The sequence below is a fragment of the Hemicordylus capensis genome, chromosome 1 (assembly GCF_027244095.1).
Source record: "Hemicordylus capensis ecotype Gifberg chromosome 1, rHemCap1.1.pri, whole genome shotgun sequence".
Classification (NCBI taxonomy): domain Eukaryota; kingdom Metazoa; phylum Chordata; class Lepidosauria; order Squamata; family Cordylidae; genus Hemicordylus; species Hemicordylus capensis.
In genome coordinates, this window is record NC_069657.1 from 133,737,768 (window position 1) to 133,760,181 (window position 22,414).

A 22,414-nucleotide genomic window follows, 5' to 3' on the forward strand; every position below is an offset into this window, starting at 1 on the left:
GGAGACTTGATGTGTGAGCACTGCAAGATCTTCCCCTCAGGGGAAGAAGCCGCTCTGGGAAGAGCAGAAGGTTCCAAGTTCCCTCCCTGGCTTCTCCAAGATAGGGCTGAGAGAGATTCCTGCCTGCAACCTTGGAGAAGCCGCGGCCAGTCTGTGAAGACAATACTGAGCTAGATAGACCAGTGGTCTGACTCAGTATATGGCAGTTTCCTATGTTCCTATGAGTAAAGACTTACTTATAAGAAATGTTCTGTTTTTTCATTGTTCTGTAGATTAACAGGATTGCTGACCAAATGTTTAGAAAGCACCATGAATATTTGTCAGTGTATGCAGCCAGTGGAGGTTGCTAAGCAGCCTGAGAAGCAGATGGATATGGCTAGAGACACTTGCAATAATGATAAAGAAAACAAGAGGGAAAGGATTAGAATTGGAGGGTACAGTTTCATTTTCTAGTCCTGGGTTCCAAGGAGACACAAGAAGCCTGTTCTCACTAGCAATCAAGCCCAGGCTTAAGCACAAGCCTGGGCTTAGCTGCCCGCGAGCACTGCTGGGAGCCACAGAGATCCTGGTGGTGTTTCGGTGCTAAACCCAGTGGCGAAGCCCACTGTTGGCCGAGGTTAAGGTGCAAATGCACCCTTAACCCAGCTCCCAGGATCACATTTCAGCATGAGCTGCTTACAACTTGCAGTGACACAGAGACAGGCACATACAGTAGAGCATCTGTCCTTTGGGGGGAATCCCCCAGAGCACTGCGCTCAGTGTGCAGTGCACTGTGGGATTCTCAGAGGTCTCTGTTTACTTGTGTTGTTGGGAGCAGTGTTGATAGTCACCTGTGCTGCTCCTGGCAGTGCTGGTCCTGTGGGCGTGTTGCTTGCTCACCACAGGGGCTAGAGCAGTCATCTGGGGGAAAGGTAGGTTGAACCGTGCCTCCCCCCCCCCGCCCCTGCCTGCCCTTCCTGCAGGGTTGTGTGAATAGCCCCAAGTTCTATTCACCCAACATTCCCAGAGTGAATGAACGTGTGTGTGTGTGTGTGTGTGTGTGTGTGTGTGTGTAAATGTTTTGTCTGTCTGAATTGAGCCTTCAGACATACAGTTATACAGTATGTGTGTAGGGCTCTCTCCCTCTCATTAGGAACCTGCACTCTCTTCCACTCTAAACTTTTAAACCATCTGTAGTTATGGTTGCACTTTAATTTACTAATTTGTACCATTGCCCCCTTACATGTCTGCCTGTGCATATGTGCCCAACTACACAAGCACAACCTGTGGTTGGTGCAGGGAATGTCACATGGGTCCTTCCTGTCTAACTGGAATATAGCTTCTTGATTGTTTTTGTTTTTTGTTTTTGCTGTTTGCTAGGGAGCAGGTGAAGAAAAGCTGTCTAGAAAATGGTGAAATCTCTTGCTATAAGAAATTATAGCAATTTGGACATTATGTCCACATGTGTTTGAAAGAGACTAAAACCCTATTATATTATGAATCCATGAATTAGTCAGTGGGATAAATTTAGCCTTAAAAAGGTTAAATGAAATTCATACATTGTTAGTGTGATAACCATAGTCATACCTGATGAAAAGAGGTTTTTTAGTTGAACGGTAGGTTAAAAAATCCATCAGCTGCTTTCCTTCTGACACAGCTGGTGTTATGATTAGAAGAAGCATAGGGAAAAGCTATATTGAAATTGGCTAGAAAATTGAATTTTAGGCTTGGCTATGATTTGACATTTGAAAATAATGTTCTGTTCCAAAATCTGAACAGTAATTCAGAGTACTAATATTTTGCATTCTGGGAAAATAACAACAACTACCTTGAGAAAAGTCGATACTTCTCAGTTAAATAATTTGGGAAACGCCCCCCCCCCCCGCCAATATTGGGTTATAATGTTTCCCCCTTTTTGATTTTTGTAAAAGGGAAGTAAAAACTGTTGGGAATTCTCTCTGGTAAGATAAACCCTTTTTCATTATAGCAGAGTGCACAGAGGCACAATACAGCGGAATTTAGTTAGGCATGTGTGTATGCTGAGAGTAAAGTAACTTGGAGCCAATTCATAGTTTCAAATCAGTATATAAGGCATTTATTAGAGAACTCCATTCTAGATAGGAAAGTGAGGAGTTAGGATCTCTAATCTAGCTAGCTAGCTGGATGCAGATGGATTCTGCATCTCTGCACATATGGTGCAGGGGAGAGGAGCTTGCATGTTGCAAGGTAGAAGGTAGGGAAGAAGGGAGAGAGGAAGGAAGTGGTTCTGAAAGGAAGTGAGATTAGCAATCTACATATCAAAGGGATAGTGTCAGAGCAGTAGAGAAGGGATGGCCAATGTCTTGACCCTCTAGCCCTCTGACTCACTAGTCTGTCCTCCTATGTCATTGAGACAAGAGACAGCATATAGTCCTTCACTTCCAACAAAAACAGTCCACTTGAATGACAAATTTATCTAAACCATTATCTAGCCAGGTCTAGATGATAGTACCCGAGACAAGAAGCATAAGGACTGAAGTTCAGTTAATGCTGCTTTGGATGAAAAACGTGCTCTCCAGTGTGGAATTCTAGCATGGAATTTGAGAGGCTAAAGAGTTGCTCTTATATATATATAATTCTTGTGATGTCTCAGCCTTGATTAGTTAAAACTTTGACTCTCTTTGGATGAGTGAACTGGCTCTGTTGACAAATATCAGGTTTGAAGTGATGAGCAGTAATATGTAAGCTCTGTCTTTTTTTTTTTTTTTTTTTTACATTTTATATCCTGCTCTTCCTCCAAGGAGCCCAGAGTGGTGTACTACATACTTAGGTTTTTCCTCACAACAACCCTGTGAAGTAGGTTAGGCTGAGAGATATGTGACTGGCCCAGAGTCACCCAGCTAGTATCATGGCTTAATGGGGATTTGAACTCGGGTCTCCCTGGTCCTAGTCCAGTACTCTAACCACTACACCACGCTGGTGTTTGATCTCTGAAGGCTCATTCACTAAGGATGTTGCACTTGCCATTTGATGAGTGTTAGCATCGGCCCGAAATATGTTATGCTAATGTATTGTGTTTAAATTTCTGTTGGTAAATGTGCAGACTTCCACATCTCACAGACATCTTCCTTAGATTGTCTTTGTCCAGGGCTTTATGGATTCCATACACCATGAAGGCAGTTATGTATGTGCAAGTGCCTGCAACAAACCCGCTTCCCCCACCGCCATGTACACCAGTTCTCACAACTGCAGCAAAAAGAACAGAAAACATGGAGGCGTTCTAGGCTGAAAAGAGGCCATGGAGCTTGACTAACCGTCATGAGGCTCTGGAGCTGGCTCTCTGTGCCCTTCCTTATCCCAGGCACTCCAAAAATGTCCACAGTTCCAAACACAGGAGTGTACCTGTTTTGTTTTCCCAATATGCCTTTGTTCTCCTTTTGGATTATAAGAGTTTAGTTCAGGAGTGTCAGATTCTGAATTGAGCAGCAGATGCCCAAGGATTGTAACCAAATATTCCCACACTAAAAAATCACTAGTTTTAACTGGAAGGAGGGGCTGCAGCAGTTGTAGAATTAGTGGGGGGGGGAGATAACTTGTAAAATGACAGCAAGGAGTTCCCTGCCACCTCTTATATTCATCAGCACTCACAGGTGCCGGCTCTTCTCCTGCCCAGCCTGAATATCCTCTCTGACTGCAAGAAGAAGCAAACTGCAAGTTTCATACTCTGCTTGACTTCTGTCAGTGCACTCCTTGGCATGTTTTGCTTGTTACAGAGACTGGTAGGAGAGGCTGAAGGAAGCAACAGGCCCCTTTACCCTAATGTTTCTTTGCCCCGCAAAGTCTCCGCTTGAAGTAGTTGTCATGGGCAAGAAACTGTTCTTCAAAAGAAGCCATTTGATTTTGTTTAGGGAGAGGGAAGAGTCCCTATTGTTGTTCAAGCATCAGTGAAACAATCCACTGATACAGCTTCCTGTTCATGATTTAGTCTAGTCACTGCTCCAAAACCTACAAGAGATGCAGAGAAAATATACTGTCCTATACTGATAGGATTGCATATTCTCCTCCAGGGTGGATTTGATTTATATCAAACTGATTTAAATTAAATCATGATTTAAATCACTAGCAGGGTGGATAAAAATAAAAAAAATCCGATTTAAATCAAAAAAATCTGATTTTTTAAAATTTAAATCGGATTTTTTTGATTTAAATCAGATTTTTTTATTTTTATCCACCCTGCTAGTGATTTAAATCGTGATTTAAATCAGTTTGATTTAAATCAAATCCACCCTGTTCTCCTCCCTTCTAGCCTTTTTGATCGACGATTCTTTAAATATGTAGTCAGCAGATTTTCTGCGTAAAGTTTCTCTCAAATGCTTGTGTATTTTTGCTATTTATTCACACAATGCAAGATGTGATGGTGTCTAATCTAGGTCTCTCCTTTATCTTTATTTGTATTCTCAAAATGTCACAGCTATGGCTGTGATGTTATGCCTGGAGGAAATGAGCATACCAGCATCTGCTGTTCAAAATTACTGGACAAGTGTTTGTCAGATGCTTCCAGGCTCCAAAGAAAGGTGCCCCTAGAGTTTCACTGCCTCTCCTTGGCTACAGTGGAAACAAGACAAACATTAGTCAGACATGTTTAAAAAAAAAAAAAAAAGGCAAAGGCGGGTACTGTGCTCATGCACACAGTTCAGGGACCATGCTGGCAAACACCACCCTGGTGCTGATGCACTGAGAAGCCTCTCAACACCTGTCTGAAGAGGCAAATACCCTAAGTGAGCCAGCATGGTGTAGTGGTTAGAGTGCTGGACTAGGACCAGGGAGACCCGAGTTCAAATCCCCATTTCAGCCATGAGACTTGCTGGATGACTCTGAGCCAGTCACTTCTCTCTCAGCCTAACCTACTTCACAGCGTTGTTGTAAGGAGAAACCTAAGTATGTAGTACACTGCTCTGGGCTCCTTGGAGGAAGAGTGGGATATAAAATGCAAAATAGTAAAATAATAAAAATAAGTGTGATCGTGGTTGCTAGACCCAGATAAATGTCATAAATATGGAGAGCATGGGCAGAGTGATGCTTCTCAACTTATCAGCACTGGGGTGGGACTTTCAGGAATGCTGTCAAGACACTGTACATGTGTACAGCTTCCCGTCCCCCTCCTCCTTTTTTTGCATACCTGAAGAGGGCTTTTGCATCTGCCCCAAACCAGGAAATCCCTATTGCTGATTTTGGCAAAAGAGGCCAGTCTTGGGCCTGTGTACTCTATGCCAATAGAGCCACCTTTCGGGGACACCTTTGACATAGGAGTTATGTTCTTTGTAAGTCACCGTTTGTTGCTGGCCAAGATCCTTTTACTGTGTAGCATCTGGGGCCTCTCTTGTTTTTCCTTCCCTTCCAGAATGTGTTGTGTTATGGGAGTGGTGGTGGTGGTGGGGCGGCAGTTTCCTTTGCATGATCTACATATTGCAGGCTCGACTGGCAAAGCGGAAGTGGATTAGTAACATGCTTCCATAGTAATAACTGCTCTTTAGACTTTGCTTCCTAATGTTTATCATATGGCACAACTCCATTTAGCTGAGCTTTGGGCATGGATCAACTTCATATTGCCTTCAACGATGTTACTACTTTTCTGTTGATTGGTGTTCGTGTGTGTGCCTGTGCTTGTGTGATATGTATGTGCAAGAGAAAGGGAAGTAGAGATTTGCCTTTGAGTTTTTATTAATTCTGTTTCCTAGAGTTTGGAGGTGGAGTGTTCCTGCCACGGATTCCCTCATTTCAGACTCTTATTCTGAGGGATGCTAAAGCTGGACAAAAGAATTGCTCTTCTCTTATTACTGTGTAGTGGGGCATTATTTATTTACTTAAAACATTTATACCCTACTTCTCTGGTGCAATACTGCTCGGGGCAGCTCAGAAAATTAATATAAAACAATATAAAACTAATAAAAATTAATAAAATGATGATAGAACTCTGCTTGAAAACACACAAACAAGATGTGTGCTGCTTTCCATGACTCAAAATTAGATCTGTAGGTTATCAGTGTGATAGATGCAGGGTAGACAGAATGAATGCAAAGAGACCTTGGACTTGGTGACATGTTAATTTTTTTTTTTTAATCCTTTCTATTTGCACACAGCGCATGTGCAACGATGTTTCCAAATGCATGCTGTAAACAAGTGGACTGTGATTCTTTGATAAAGCACTTTCCTTTGTGTAGTAAGACGGAGTAAAGGTTAATCACCAGCCAAGGGCATCAGGATATTTTTTCTCAGAAAAGTCCCCATGGTGTGTGGATTCTTGAGAGTTTGAAGAAAGAGAAGCTCCATTGGAGATACACATGCTTGAGAGGTATTAAGGTTGTGTGTGAGAAGCTCTATTGGAGATACACATGCTTGAGAGGTATTAAGGTTGTGTGTGAGAGTGCAAGAAAATACATGTGATTGAGACTGTGTCAAGAGAGTTGTATGTTTTTCTTTCCCACTGGCATTAGGAAAAGGGCAAGGGCACAGAAGGACCTTACTGGGATATTGTTGTGGTACTGGCTGTGTCTAGATAGGTGGTGTTTCAGTGCCTGTTATAGAGCAAAAGGCTACATGTGAACTGTACTACAGAGGGCATCTGATATTATGTGTATTTTGGAATGGAGCAGACGATACATTGACTACCTAAGATTACTTCTTAATTAAAAGAAGAATCCACATGAATGGTTTTGGAAAGACTGAGATTGGACCATAAGCTTTAATGCTGTAGTTGTGGCACAAAATACAATGGCATCAATGTTGAGCTGGCATAGGATGACTAGAGTTTGTCATGTCATACAGTGCTGCCTCAGTAGGGGTTTGTGCTACTAGAGTCATAGCAAATTCTGTGGGGTCATGATCTGTAAACTGAAGCTTCCAGAGAAATTTACCAATTCTCATGGATGAAGAAGCCTTTGCTGGGTAGTTTCCAGCATCTCAGAAATGAAGGACTTGTGTTTAAAACACAGCTGGGGAAGACAAACCACTGACCCAAAGAGCGTTGTGCTTCAGCTATGTGGCAGGGAGAAGTTCATCAGTTGGGACCTGCTCTGTCATGGTGCTTTAGTGGTAGGAGAAAATGTGAAATGTTTACCTGCCCTCACCCCCCAGCTAGTAGAGATAATCATTTTAAATGTCCAGTATCCTACTCAGAGAAGATTTGACTGGCTTCCTGGAGTCTGACTATGTTTTGACTAGAGCTAGATATTCCTGAATGAAGAATGATTGTGGACCCAGCATAGCTAGATATTTAAAAAGTGCTGTGATGACTCTTAATATTGTTTTGCTTTCTTTAAGAAAGGCAAATAACACGAAGAAGACCACTGCATTGTGTGCTTTTCCTTCAATAATACTTCCTGCTCTGAATTTACATAATTTTTCTCAGCCAGTGAAAAATGGGCATATTTAATCTTGCTAATAGACTTAAAATTGATAACCCGGTATATGAATAGTTGAGCAATTTAGTCACCATTTGCATTTAATAATACTCTAGACAGGAATTATTGTTCTTCTCCCCAGGATACAATTAATATGTCTTGATTAGGCCAGGTGTGATTTTTCTTCTGAAAAGTGATGGCATGGAACTCTTGTCAGCAGTCCACTGGACTCTCTTAGGGTATCTCCCTTTACTATAACCATTTGCCTTGTAGAGTGGAAGAGATGCAGTGAGACTTACTGCATGAGCTTTCTCTGAAAAGCACTGTTTAAATCAGGCCTTTCTTGATTTATTTTCTTTGGATCTCGGGGCCAGCCCAAAAGGATTTAGGAGCTGGACAGTGGACACCTGACAAAGCTACCGGACATCTTAAAAGACATTGTGGAGAGGGAGGCTAAATGGGCTTTTCTTTATCCCTCCTACAAGTAACATACTTGGAACAGAAACAGGACTGCCTGGGACAAAAACATCTTCTTTGTATTTAATTCTCTAAGACGTACCCATGGCTAATCCCATGTGTGGCAGCTCTCGCAAGAGTTTGGAGAGCTGCCACATAGCCACGAGGATGGGGAAGAAAACAGCCATGGCGGCCAGTGGAGTCACGTCTGCTGGTGGAGCTGTGCCGGCGGGAGGAGGAAGCCGGCCGGTGGAGCTGTGCCAGCGGGTGAAGCTGTGTCGACGAGAGGAGGCAGCCGGTGGGTGAAGCTGCACTGGCGGGAGGAGGAGGCCAGCCGGTAGAACCTTGCCGGTGGGCAAAGCCACCTCGGTGGGCAGAGACGTCTGGCCGGTGGAGCTGTGCTGGTGGGTGGGGCTGTGCCAGCGGGCGGAGGTGGCCAGCCAGCAGAGCTGTGCTGGTGGGCAAGACCATGTCGGCGGGAGGAGGAGAACGGCTGGTGGAGCTGCGCCGGTGGGAGGAGCTGAGGAGGCGTCTGGCTGACTGGAGGAGGTGGCAGCAAGCTGGCTGGGCAGAGGCAGCGGGCGTGTAGGAAGTTAAGTGCTGGTGGGCGGGCAGTGAGAAAACAACGGCAACGGTGAGCAATAGAAAACGGCTGGGCCCAACTAGAGGCGCCCGTCCTAGCTAGTATTTTGTTAAATTACTCTGCCTCTAAATATCCTACGTTACAGCTAAATTTCTAGGTGGCATGGTTCCCTGGAACCTGGGATTTGGGAAGCCCTGGTATAAATGCTTATTTATTGTTACCACCCGTGCAGCCACTGAACGCTGCAAGCTGAGAGCATACAGGTGCACTGTGGAAAGGCAGATAATTCCATATGTCTCAAGTTTGCGAGCCAATCCACTTGCTAGATAGCAAGGCCTAATGCCTCCAGGAGTCACCTTAAGTGGCACAGCAGGGAAATGCTTAACTAACAAGCAGAAGGTTGCCAGTTCAAATCCCCGCTGGTGCTATATCGGGCAGCAGCAATATAGGAAGATGCTAAAAGGCATCATCTTGTACTGTGTGGGAGGAAGTAATGGTAAATCCTTCCTGTATTCTACCAAAGAAAACCACAGGGCTCACTAGCCAATCTGACATGCAGGGGGTGGGGACCATCTCAGTCCCAAACGTAGCAATCAATTAGACACTTAGCATGAATCAAATCCATCCATATTGTTCTACCAAAGAAAATTGTTCTGCGAATGTCCTGTCTCTAGCTTGTGGTTTATCCATCCAGAAGAATTATCTCAATATTTAGGCTGGATAAAAATGTCCACTTTGAGAGGGAGAGAGTATTCAGAGGTACTGAAGGGAAATGGGTGAAATCTATAGACAGGATTTAAATTGGCAGTTGAGGGTGATTCGATGAAAGAGAACCAGACTAATTAAGGCTGATGGCTACATACAGATGGTTCCTGTAGCAGTTCAATTAAAAGGCACATAGCAGTTGCATCTAGTGAAAGTAAATTAATTTTTTTTGGACGGGGAGGGGGAATTACAGTGAACATCATAAAAGTCTGTTACAGTCACTGAAAGCCAAACTTTCATAGATTTAGTTACAGTTCTTCCTCTCTTTCACCATGCTGCCAGTAATCCACAACAATATCTCTATACGGGATGAAGGTGGAGACCTGCCGAGGATGTGCCCACTCTGGCATCGTTAAAGGATGTGCTGATGCATTCTCAGCATGCCCTTTAATATGTAAACAGGGTTTTGGAGTTCTGATGAACCCCTCCCACAAGTGATTAAATTGTGCCAAGAATGCATACCCAAGCCTTAAAATTGACATTTCAGACCCTGATTTCTGGCCCACCACTAATTTGGTTGGTGAATATCAGGATCAGGGCTTTTTTGGTGGTGGTACCACCATGTTCTTCCCAGGGAGCCTCATCTAGCCCCTACTCTCTATGCTTTTAAGCAAGCCTTAATAAATATATTTTTATTTTGCACGGCCTTTAACAAGTGATTTGGGCCCAACCTGCTTTTATATTGAATAAGATTCACCTTTTGAAAGTGGTGGCTTTCTTATATTTAACAGGGAGAGAACAACTGTCCTCCTTTGACCTATCAGAATGTCCCTCAGCTGTTGTTGCTGGTGTCTCCTTTGTGTTTTTCTTTAGATTGTGAGCCCCTTTTGGATCCAAAACCATCTTTTTACTTCTTTTACCATGAACACCATTTTGAGAACTGATTTTGTTGAAAAGTGGTATATAAACATTAATAATATTACTGTGTTGCTTTTATTTTTGGTTAATTGTATTGATGATGATGATAAAAAGTTATGCTCTTGCTTTGTGAGTATATTTTAAAGGAAGAGTACAAAATAAATAATGAAAACACTGTGGGACATTGAAACCCAGTTCTCAACTAATGGAAATCTTACTCAAGATTTCTCCATATTGTTCTTTTTCTATGAACACTGCTTTGAGAACTCTGTTGTTGAAAAGCAGTATATAAGTAGTAGTAGACGACATCATAAGGGCATACCTGCTGCTGCTGTGTTAAAAATATATATATTGCAAAGATTTTTGAAATATTTCAAGAAGAAGATATTCCTTCTCCCACAGTTTTATTGTGCTGCACTAAGGTGGCTGTTACTTCTGGGAACATCTCTTCTGGGAGAGTGAGGGTTGGCAGTATATTTGGTTCTCTGCAGTTCTTTTGACTTGCTCATCAAAATGTAAACAACAATCCGTTTCTCTTTGGGAACTGATTTTGAGTTGCACCTCAAAATCTCTTTTTAGAATGGAAGAGCAGCAAAATAACTAATTTTGCTGATAATCAAGAGCCTCTGATGGGCACTGTGACAGTGGTCCCATTTGCCAAACCAACAGATGACTGTTTCTTCTCTAGCTTTGGGATTTGCCAGTCGGTTAAAGTTAAACATTCCTGAGATCAGATGAGAAATGCTGACTTACCAGATGGGAGCTGGTTGTCATCTGCTGTCAGGAAGATGAAGTAGAGAAACAAAACATTTACAAAGAGAGGACCCATATGGTTCAGCTTTCAAACATGGAAAGGGTGGTTTTTAATTCACCTTCTTCCTGCCCCAGTGGGCCAAAACATTTGTGCTGCCTGCTGGAATTTCCAATGGACCATTCAAGTCAGTGCTGGTTTGCCTAGAGGACATTTGCAAGACAGTTACTGCTGATATTCTATATCTGGGTGAAACACAGTCATGCTATGAAGGCAAAAGTTGTATTAGGTGTACAGGTGCCCTGGTGGTAGCAAGCATGACTTGTCCCCTTAGCTAAGCAAGGTCTGCCCTGGTTGCATATGAATGGGAGACTTGATGTGTGAGCACTGCAAGATATTCCCCTCAGGGGATGGAGCCGCTCTGGGAAGAGCAGAAGGTTTCAAGTTCCCTCCCTGGCTTCTCCAAGATAGGGCTGAGAGAGATTCCTGCCTGCAACCTTGGAGAAGCCGCTGCCAGTCTGTGAAGACAATACTGAGCTAGATAGACCAATAGTCTGACTCAGTATATGGCAGCTTCCTATGTTATTCGTGGGGAGTTGTTTTTCTCTCCTATAACCGCGAGTTTGGAAACTGTGAATAAAGGAACTTTATCCCTATGGGAATTTAGGGTTTAGGTTCCAACACACAAACACAGCCAAACAAGTGGGAAGGGGGGAGAAATGAGAGTAGAAATTAACAGTACGTTGCTCTCCAGGCTCCAGAAATGCCCCCCCAACCCCCAATCTGCTGAATTTTTGGCAAATATTAGCCACAAAAATGTCCTTTTTTAAAAAAACAGAAAGAGCCTCAAAATGGTTCCATGTTGTAAAATGGTGGCCGGAAGTGACAGCGGAAGTCATTTCTGGGTCATATCCGGCTACACAGTAACTGTGAATAGAGAAATTTTAGCCTATTTGTGTGCTGCGGATTAAAAAAACAGGTCTCTAAGACACCGCAGATACATTAAATCGTGGTTAATGATGGCCACCTCTATTTGTATTGCTATTCCCCTCTTAGGGCTGCCAGATATACAGTATGCCATGTCATGCAGGGAAAAGAAAAACTGCACCTGCTGAAATTTCCAATTCTGTGTATCTGTTAATGGTACCTGTCCTCTTTCCTATCCTCTGTGTAATCTGTGGACATGGTTGACTAACAGGATTCTACTAAAATCCTTGGTAGAAGCTTTGGAGTTAGCTAGTTGTCCAGGGGTTTCCCCAACCCCGGACAAAGAACATGCTGTGAGAATACAGGGTGGTTTTTTTAAAAAAGTAATTTGTGAAGCTCTATTGGAAGGACCTAGTTTAGCACAAATAACTAAGTACATACAGGTGAAACTTGGAAAATTAGAATACTGTGCAAAAGTCCATTAATTTCAGTTATGCAAATTAAAAGGTGAAACTGATACATGAGACAGACGCATTACATGCAAAGCGAGATAAGTCAAGCCTTAATTTGTTATAATTGTGATGATTATGGCGTACAGCTCATGAAAACCCCAAATCCACAATCTCAGAAAATTAGAATATTACATGGAACCAAGAAGACAAGGATTGAATAGAACAATATCGGACCTCTGAAAAGTATACAGTGTACTGTGCTTGACTGGCCAGCAAACTCGCCTGACCCGACCCCATAGAGAATCTATGGGGCATTGCCAAGAGAAGGATGAGAGACATGAGACCAAACAATGCAGAAGAGCTGAAGGCCGCTAATGAAGCATCCTGGTCTTCCATAATACCTCATCAGTGCCACAGGCTGATAGCATCCATGCCATGCCGCATTGAGGCAGTAATTGCTGCAAAAGGGGCTCAAACCAAGTACTGAATACATATGCATGCTTATACTTTTCAGAGGTCCGATATTGTTCTATTCTTCAATCCTTGTCTTCTTGGTTCCATGTAATATTCTAATTTTCTGAGATTGTGGATTTGGGGTTTTCATGAGCTGTACGCCATGATCATCACAATTATAACAAATTAAGGCTTGACTTATCTCGCTTTGCATGTAATGCGTCTGTCTCATATATCAGTTTTACCTTTTAATTTGCATTACTGAAATTAATGGACTTTTGCACGATATTCTAATTTTCCGAGTTTCACCTGTAGAGAGCTTTCTCCCAAACACACATTTACGATTCATCTTGGAAATTAAGAAAAAATCTAGGAACATAGGAAATTGCCATATATTAAGTCAGACCATTGGTCTATCTAGCTCAGTATTGTCTTCACAGACTGGCAGCGGCTTCTCCAAGGTTGGAAAGAGTGGAAAGAAATTATGGTATGTTCTATTTTGTTGGTTTAATGAGCATTTTGTTCTAATAACTCTCTGGTTATTCAATAACATAGTTTTAGATTTGAATCTGTTCTGTTCTGTACTTTTCTCTGTTATGTTTTTATGTTTACTACTTATATCATTAGAGTGAGGCTGATTTGCATGCATGCACATCACTTATTGCCTCATCCCTTGATGGCTCTCTGGGGACTGTGTGAACGGCTTCTACTGAAAATTAGTGTGTGTTGGGTGATATGGCAGCTCTGCCTGTGATGCTTGATTTTATAATACTTGTTTCAACACATTGAAAATCATTTATTGATAGTGCACTCCTAGAGTATGAATTTATGTGTGTATTTGCCCTCGCTCTTATCTAATCCAGTTATAGGCGTAAAAGTTGCATATTCCTTTGGTCACGATGTGTGGAAAAGATTTATCCCACTCCCCCCTCTCTCTAGTGTGCTTTTTTTAAAAAAAGAGAGAGAGATAAAATATTGTATCTGTTCATTATGCCTAGAGATTGAGCAGTACTTGGTATGTAGGACTCTTATTTCCATACTTGCCCCATGGCAAATTTCCCTGTGATATATAGACAGGGATTGTTAAGATCTCTTGTTACAATGGCCCACTCATGAGTTGTCTGACTGATATTTCAGTTTGGTTCTCTCCCCCTCTGAGCTTAGAGAGACCAGAAGCGATATTATGACAGACAGTTAAGGTCCTCACCCTGAAGAATAGTCCTCATGTTCCCTTAGCCAAAGTTGGTTGACATACTCCCAGCTTGTTGGAAATTATATACATATGGGCTTAGACCATACTCACTGTCAGGCATTATGGTCTTACTCTTTAAGGCACTGGATCTGTGCTCTTTTGTTGACATCATCTAGAACTATCTGTCTACTGAATGACCTCAAACTCTAAGCTGCCCAGTCATCTTGTGATATTCCCAGCCTTTCAAAAGTGTGTGTGTGTGTGTGTGTGTGTGTGTGTGGTTTGTTTCCTCTTTGCAGTGGCTATGTTAAGTTCTCACACAGTGTAGGAGGGCATTCTTTGCCATGGGTTATGTCCTTCAACTTGCTCCTAGACAGGACTTGAGTAGAATAGGAATCCCTGTCCTGTCTAGATCCTAACAGGGAGGCCTACAAAAGAGCTCCTGCACCTTGTTTTCAGCCTACTACAGCTGTCTCCTCTATTTCTGCCATACAAGATAATGCATCCTTTCCCTCTTTCCTGTCTCCTTCATTCTTCTTTTCCCCCTACCCTTCATGAAACCTTTTCTGCAGAAAGCGCTGCTTCTCCTTTAAACTTTGCAAAATCTTTCTCTGCTCTGAAAACAGCAGCATGGTGCACTTGGCAAACACTTAGATGCAATGTGGTAAGTGGGTGGGTGTGACTTCACAGCCTTTCAGTTGCTGACTTGCTTCTGTGAGTGGCAGATGAAAGTGACTTGGAAACAATTTTCTCTTAGAACATTGTTATGATTTTGCAGGTGGCTATGTGTTGATTTCATTGGAAAGTTGCTGGGCTTAGTTCAACAAGCCAGCCAGTGTTCTCTCTAATTTTTTTCATCTGTGTGTGGAATGAGTTTTGTTCTAGGCAGCAGTATCAAGGTAGTGTGTATGCATGTGCATTCAGAGTGGGGCCTTCCTGAGTCAACCTGAGCGGGATCTAAAATTAACTGAGCAGACATCAAAAAATGTGTGAGCACGTGTCGTGCACATGCACACACCTCAGAGGGAACATTGAAGCCAGCATGTCTTCATGACCAACTTAAAACAACTGTGTAAATGCCGTTTTCCTCTTCTTTATTAACCGATAGGGAAGTTCACACGATCATAATTAGGCTAGGAGAAGCCACATAATTCAGGAGATGTGCATGCTCCTGGTTGCTGATCATCTGTCAGTTTAAAAACAAGATCAGCGGTGCTTTCTGTGATCATGTCCTGCACAGCAATTGGGTCGGAGGACTTTCCCTCCCACCTCCATTCAACAGCTGGGTAGGAGAGAGGCTTCTCTTGAGGGTGACTGAGGATTGGAAGCATTTCTATTGTACAAAACACTTACAGAAATTATTCTGAATAATCATTTAGTGTTGTTTCTGTTTCCGTCTTCTAGAAAACCATTTGCTGGGAATAGGTGACTGAACACCAGAACATCTGTAAGAATTTTGGAGGAACAAATCTAGTTTCTACAAGATCAAATCCAAATTAAATGGCTGATAAACAGATCAGGTAAAAGCTCTTCTTTGCTCATCCCTAGGGCTTAGGGGATGGGGCCATGTCTCCATGATAAAGCATTTGCTTGGCATGCACAAGGTCCCAGGTTGCCACTCTTGTGGTTGGGCCAAAACAGCAAGAGCTGCACTTAAGACCAATTCAGACGTTTGGTGAGATGGAATGGTTGTTCCCTGGGATGAGAACACTTAATTTTTGATGTGGGGAGTTGCATGTTTGAAAGCCACACCAAGATAGGATTTGTAAGCTGCAGACTTTCTACATGTTCGGTTAGATAGGCCCAGGTGTTAAGATCTTGGATTAGAATCTTAAAATAGATGAATAGATAGATGAATTTTTGACCTGGGTTCCAAAGAGGGGTGTTTGGGTTTTTGCTTGTGCAATTGGTCTTCCTGTCCTGTCATGTCCAGTCTCTTGCATCTCCCCAAAAGCTGTCTTTGAGCATCAGCAACTCAACACTGCACAGTATAGCACAAGGACTTGCAACCAGTGGGGGAAATGGTGACCTGCCATACACATGGGGAAATGCTTAGTACTTGGTTATGAGATTTCTTTAAATATCATCCTTGGACATGTCATTGAATCCAGAGCTTGCATTTGGGCAAATATGAAAGGTGTTAAAAAAGAAAGAGAGAGAGAGATCCATTTAGTATACTATTGTATCAGCAGCATTTAATTCACAACAGTCCATGAGATCACAACATTCAAAAACCTTGGAACAGAATCAAATAAGTGTATGCAATCTGAACATTCTGCTTAACAAGGACCACATAGTAGCAGTGGTACAGCATGCTCAGATGATTAGCTTAGTGTGGCTTTGGTTTGGTTCTTTTGCGTTAGGAATGGCTCTTTATGAACCATTTTTGAGTCCTCTGCGTGATTCATCCTGAAACGTCAGTCTCTGATAATAGCTTCTGGAACTTGAACAGTTTTCTCCTTGCTAAGGCCCTCTGATAAAAGGTTTTCTTTTTTGTCATTTCTACTTAAGTCCAAATTCATTATCTCTTCTTTGAAAAGTGACTTCCCAGATTCATTGTATCCCAAGAGCACTTTGTAGAGAGATCCTTGTCTTAGGCAATGGCTGTCCTTTTATGTCAAATGGATCAGGAGGTGGTTGTCCTGACGCCTGCAGGAAGAAGAGCTCCTCTTGAAAGGTCTCTGGGCTGACTGGATAGCTGTTAGCTATAAGATAACATTGTTGTATTTTTAATGCCTTGAAAGGCATTAAACCTGTCACTGGTTCAAGACCTGGGGAGTTAACAAATACGTTTGCTTTGTTTGCATTTAGGCAAATGTCTGGATTCATGTTTGTATAGCCAGGCAACTGGACAGCTGATAATACTAATGCTGCAAAATGCAAGTTGCTTAAATCGATTTGCAGGTGGAAGGGATCTGTGAGGGTGTGTGTGTGGCATGGTATAGCTCAGGGGAGTTTTTAAGGGGAAGAGGGGGTTCCAACAGCCTCTGCTGCAGGCAGTTCACAACTTCTCCCCGAAGTGACAGGCTGCACTCTCTCTCAGGAGGGTTGTCTGTGCCATCTTCTTCCTGGGGACTTTTTGGATCTCTGCTTAGGGCCGAATCAGTTCATTCAGTCCCTGCCTGAATGTCGAGTTGTTCTGCATAAGGGGGGTCCATGGCCACTGCCTCATCTGCCAGCTCTGAGGCATGTTTGAGGAACTTGTTGATCTTTTCAAGGGCCAACTTTGCTGTGGCCCTGCAGTCTTCCTTTTCTTCACCAGCAAACACACGGCAGCCATTACACAGCACCCTAAATGCAGGCTCCCCCAGCAGCAGTGAAAGCTCAGAAGCCATTACTGTACAGCCCCAAACATATTCACAACTGTAAGGTAAAGTGTGTCGTCGAGTCGGTGTCGACTACTGGCGACCACAGAGCCCTGTGGTTGCCTTTGGTAGAATACAGGAGGAGTTTACCATTGCCTCTTCCCATGCAGTATGAGATGGTGCCTTTTAGCATCTTCCTTTATCGCTGCTGCCTGATACAGGTGTTTCCCATAGTCTGGGAAACATACTAGTGGGGATTTGAAATGGCAACCTCTGGCTTGCTAGTCAAGTCATTTCCCTGCTGCGCCATTAGGTAGCAGCCCCCAATATTGTACAGTTTCCCTGTGCACATCTCACCTCCACCCCTCCCAGTCTCTCCTTCCTCTGCTCTTCTGCCTCCCTTTCTCCATCTCTTTCTCTTTATTCAAATGCCTCTCCAACACCTCTCCAATGCTCCTCCAACTCTGCACAACACTCCTCCACTTTTTACTGCCTCTCACCCTTGGAAAATCTCACCTCTCACCACCAAAGTCCAGCAGGAATCGCATATACTCAAGTTGTGGTTGACAAGACCGCTCACAATTTCTCAGTCGCGGATACTCAAAATAGCGCAATTGGGAAAACCACAGTTGGCAAGGGATGACTGTATTCCCCTATTGAACAGTCTGTTGCACCAAACACAACAATGACAGTCTTATAATGGACTGGTTTGAACAATGCATCTGCCAGCCCATCATGGGCAGAGGTGGGAAGGCATGTCTGCCCCCTATATTGTATGCCATCCCACTGCTGCATAATTGTACAGAGATTTTAATTGCATTTAATTTACATGTTAAAATTAATGTGGTGGTGGGACAGAGCACCAGGTGTGGGGAGGTGTGCATGTGCACACAATCTCCTTTACGTAATGCAGAGGGCACAGTGTGGCAGAAGCATATGTGGACTAGAGCCGCTTCATGCATCTTACACAGCAAACAAGAATTTCCCCCTTTGCTAGACATAGTCTACCCTGGTTTGCATTTGAATCGGAGACTATATGTGAGCACTGTAAGATATTCCCCTTAGGGGGTGGGGCCGATCTAGGAAGAGCATCAGCATGCTTGCATGGGGAAAGTTCCAAGTTTGCTCCCTGGAATCTCCAGAGAAGGCTGAGAGAAACTCCTCCCAGCAACCTTGGAGAAACTGCTGCCAGTCTATGTAGACAATACTGAGCTAGGTGGACCAATGGTCTGACTCAGTAGAAGGTAGCTTTCTATGTTCCCTTGCACAGTAGGCTGCACTCTATAAAAGCACATGTTACAGTAGTTCTGTTAGTCTTTAAAGTGTCACTGAGGCTTTTTGAGACTATTGGTGTATCTCAGCCTTCTAGTTTTACAGTATGGCTCTGTTGTTTCTTTTCCTTTTAATATCCCATTGACAGTGTGCCTCTGTGCTTGCATTTCCTGATAGTTTACCTGCCAAGCTGATCAATGGAGGAATAGCTGGGCTAATCGGAGTCACCTGCGTGTTTCCTATTGACTTGGCGAAAACCCGCCTACAGAACCAACAGAATGGACAGAAGATGTACACCAGCATGTAAGTACCCCACAGTCAAGAAGCCAAAGAAACAATTTGATAGTTTGTTTAACACATTTTAATACCACCCCATATACAAGTCCCTGGGCAGTTCTAAATCTAAAAATACAATTAAAACAGTTTAAAATACAGATTAAAAACTCTAAAATAGATAAAATAATAGCAACTGATTCATTATTTTTTAATCATTTGCATAGCACTTTTGTGTGAACTGTTTTTAGTTAATATAAACACACACAAAAAGCCCTGCTAGATCAGACCCAAGGCCTATCTAGTCCAGCATCCTTTTTCACACAGTGGCCCCACCAGATGCCTCTGGGAAACCCACTGGCAATAGCTGAGAGCATGCCCTCTCTCCTACTGCTTCTGGTATTTAGAGGCATCTTGCCTCTGAGGCGAGAGGTGTCCTATAGCCCTCAGACTAGTAGCCATGGGTGGATTGGTAACTGGTTGAAGGACAGGAAACAGAGGGTAGGTATAAATTATTATTATTATTTATTTACACAGTCAGACAGGTGTTATTGACTGGTTTGTTTTATCCATATATCGAGTCCTTCCCAAGGACCTGGGATGGCTGAATTTTATTGTCACTGTTGTTGCTGTTATTATTATAGATATCGTCGCAGAATATAGGCTGTTCCAAGTTGCTTATTATTTATTTATTTACACAGGTTAAAATACTGAAGAGTGGTACATAAAATATTTTATTTTTTCTTGATTTCAATTTTAAAAATTACAAGCACATAAAATAGTAATCCAGAACAAGGGGAGAGAGAGAGAGAGAGAGAGAATCCTCAGTCATTATCATAGATGGACATTTGGGGTGACATAAAAATTTGATAAATACATAAATACAATTAACATAATGTGTAAATAATATGTTTTAAAAAACCCTTTTTCCAAGGATATATTTCTTCAAAGCACAAACAGTTCATTAAAGTTAGACCAAATCGCTAAGAACTCCTCTTCTTTACTGTTCCATTGGAAACAAACAAACCAGTTCAAACATGGACAAGGAACACACATCAGTTATCCAAAGTTGCAATTCAGGACTATGTTTGTCCTTCCAGTTTTGCATAGCAATCCTCTCAGCAACTCCCATGCCAAATGATGATAATAGTCTAGTGGTTAGAATGTTGGGTGGCCCTGGGACAATCGCCATCTTTTATATGGTGGTTGTGGGAATAAAATCAGGGGCAGGGGAAGAGACCATGTACACCTCCTTGTACAAGACCCCTTCCTTTGTCAGGATAAAAAATTTCTTGGCAGGATAAAAATATTAGAGAATCAGTCTGTGGCAGGCTGGCTCATGGCTTCGGTGCTTTCACCCATCTCTTCAGTTAAATGTGTGGACTTACCCCAGAACATGAGGTACCTTTTTTAACCTGTGCCCTTCAGTTCCTCCATCCTGTTCTGAGGGGACTAAGAATACTTCCTTTTTGCCTCATGCTTGGAGATCTCCTGTCTTTTTATTTATTTTATTTTATTTATTTAGCACATTTTTATACCACCCAAAACTCAAGTTCTCTGGGCGGTTTGCAAGACAATAAAAATAACCAATAAGAAGATTAACATATTTCAACTATTTATTTATTTATTTTAAATTTTATTTATTTTATACATTTCAATACCGCCCCAAACCAAAGTCTCGGGGTGGTTCACAATAATAAAACAATACAAAAGCACAAAACATTAAAATCAATTAAAATGCCAAAAAGCTGCCTAAAAACAAAAACAATTTACAGTATTTAAAATAAATACTGTAAAATAAATAAATAAAATTAAAATAAATAATAAATAAATAATAAATAAAAAGTTAAAACTATTAAAACACAATTAAAACAATATCTGATTAAAAGCCTGGGTGAACAAATACATCTTGACTGCCTTTTTAAAAGTTGTAAGAGATGGGGAGGCTCTTATTTCAGCAGGAAGTGTGTTCCAGAGCTTCGGGGCAGCAATGGAGAAGGCCCGTCCCCGAGTAGCCACCAGACGAGCCAGTGGCTCTTTACAGCATGCACGCTGTTTGATACCCAGACTTCCTCTTATTATTACAAAAAACCTATGAGGTTGGTTAAATTAAGAGATGTTCAGTTAATTTAATGGCTGACTGAGTGTGCACTTGAATGAGGGTTCATCCTGTTTTAGCTGAGCTTCCATTCAGTTCTAGGATCAGACTGGGCCATATGAGGTGGCTGTTAAGAATGGAATGTGTCCAAGAGTGCCTTTCCCTTAGCACTGATTAACCATAACAAGTCTTCTAAGATTAGAGGGAAGGACTGCTAGGTGGGAGAGTGTGGCTTCTAGATAATCTCTTATTATAGTAGTAAATCAGCATTTAAAAAGAAATTAATCACAGATTTTTTTCTTGGCTATAGTTTGTATACAGTGTAATGACTTTTAAGAACCAAAACCAACAATGAATAATGTAACACTTTAAAAAAATGATGAGTTGGTGGTAGTATAAGCTTCTGTGGACTGGAGCCCATTTCATCAGCCTGGAGTGGACTCTGCCGTACAAAAGCTTATCCGACACTAGATTGGTTAGTCTTTAAGGTTCCACACCGCAAAATTCATTGTTGTGTTGGCTGTGAGAGATTAACATGGCTACCCCTCTGAAAGAGCCTAAAATGCAAACCAGTCTTCTCTATACTCTGATTCCTAGCAGATTTAGTCACATATTAAAAGAGTGTCTATTTTATCTTCTCTAGGTTTTAGTAAGGCACAAGCAACAGGAATTTGTGATCAAGATGCACAATGCCAAAGAAATCTGAGGGTTTTCAAGAAAGCACTTGGCTTGTCGTGTGTTGTTGTTTTTTCTTTGGTTTTTAATGAGCTGAGGGGGCCTCCTAAGGGGATCCTCGTGTGTCTTGTGATGAGCAGCGTATTCTGGAGAGTGCGGTGCTATTCTGTGCTGCACCTGGGCTTTGTTCCTTTTTCTTTTTTTTAAATGGCTTATATAAAACCCGCTTTCCTAAGGGGAACTGTTCTTTGAGGTTGGGAACTTTTTGTACAGCATAGAACTGGAAGGTGTCTTGTCTTTGACTGCCTTCCTTATGAAGACTGGTGATGTGTGTGAATTGCTTGCTCTTCTCATCTGCAGCAAGATGAAGAAGAAGAAGAGGGTAGGGCATAGCTAGCTGTGCAATGTAGCCAGACTAAAGCACACCCATGATACTACATGCAGTTGACATCCAGGGCTATATTCTCTCCCCCACCCCACAGCCCTCACTTCATGCCCCGTTCCTCCAGAAGTCCTTGTATCATATTGGAATGTTGCTGAAATGCTAAATAATGGCATTTTAGTGGCTTCTAATACTCTGTTCTCTCTCCTTCCCTTCTGTCTGTTTTTTTCAACAGGTCTGACTGCCTCATTAAGACAATTCGGTCTGAAGGTTATTTTGGCATGTATAGAGGTAAGTTGTTGTGAATTACAAATCAAAATTGGAAACCTATCAGGTAGCTGTTAAAAGACATAGGAACCCTACCAGAACACAAGCTGCAGTCCTGGTTTTCCTCTGCAAATGTAAACAGAAGATCAGTAGATTCATCTTTCTTCATAAATTGCAATACAACAACATTTTTTCAGTTGGCCAAAAGAAAGCATTAGGGTAACTGGGAACCTGGATAAATAGGAGTGCTTTTTATGCAAGTTTACATGTACTGACATGGTAGAGACTGGTGTTGAGTTTGATAAGGCTAGGTTGGATAATAGGGTTTCTGTTATTATTGGGTTATC

At 42.2% G+C, this 22,414-nt stretch overlaps 1 protein-coding gene across 2 annotated transcripts in view; it reads left to right on the forward strand.

Moving 5' to 3' along the window:
* Positions 1 to 22,414, forward strand: part of SLC25A22 (solute carrier family 25 member 22) — a 106,329-nt gene that overhangs the window by 28,619 nt on the left and 55,296 nt on the right. The window contains exons 1-4 of one of the 2 annotated variants that reach the window (XM_053247991.1): positions 6,188 to 6,310; positions 15,200 to 15,315; positions 18,550 to 18,675; positions 22,036 to 22,091. In XM_053247991.1, coding sequence (XP_053103966.1) covers positions 15,296 to 15,315; positions 18,550 to 18,675; positions 22,036 to 22,091 — 202 coding nt within the window. In that variant the 5' untranslated portion in view covers positions 6,188 to 6,310; positions 15,200 to 15,295. Of the gene's footprint in view, positions 1 to 6,187; positions 6,311 to 15,199; positions 15,316 to 18,549; positions 18,676 to 22,035; positions 22,092 to 22,414 lie in introns of those variants that run through there. The other variant, XM_053247987.1, reaches the window with a different exon arrangement.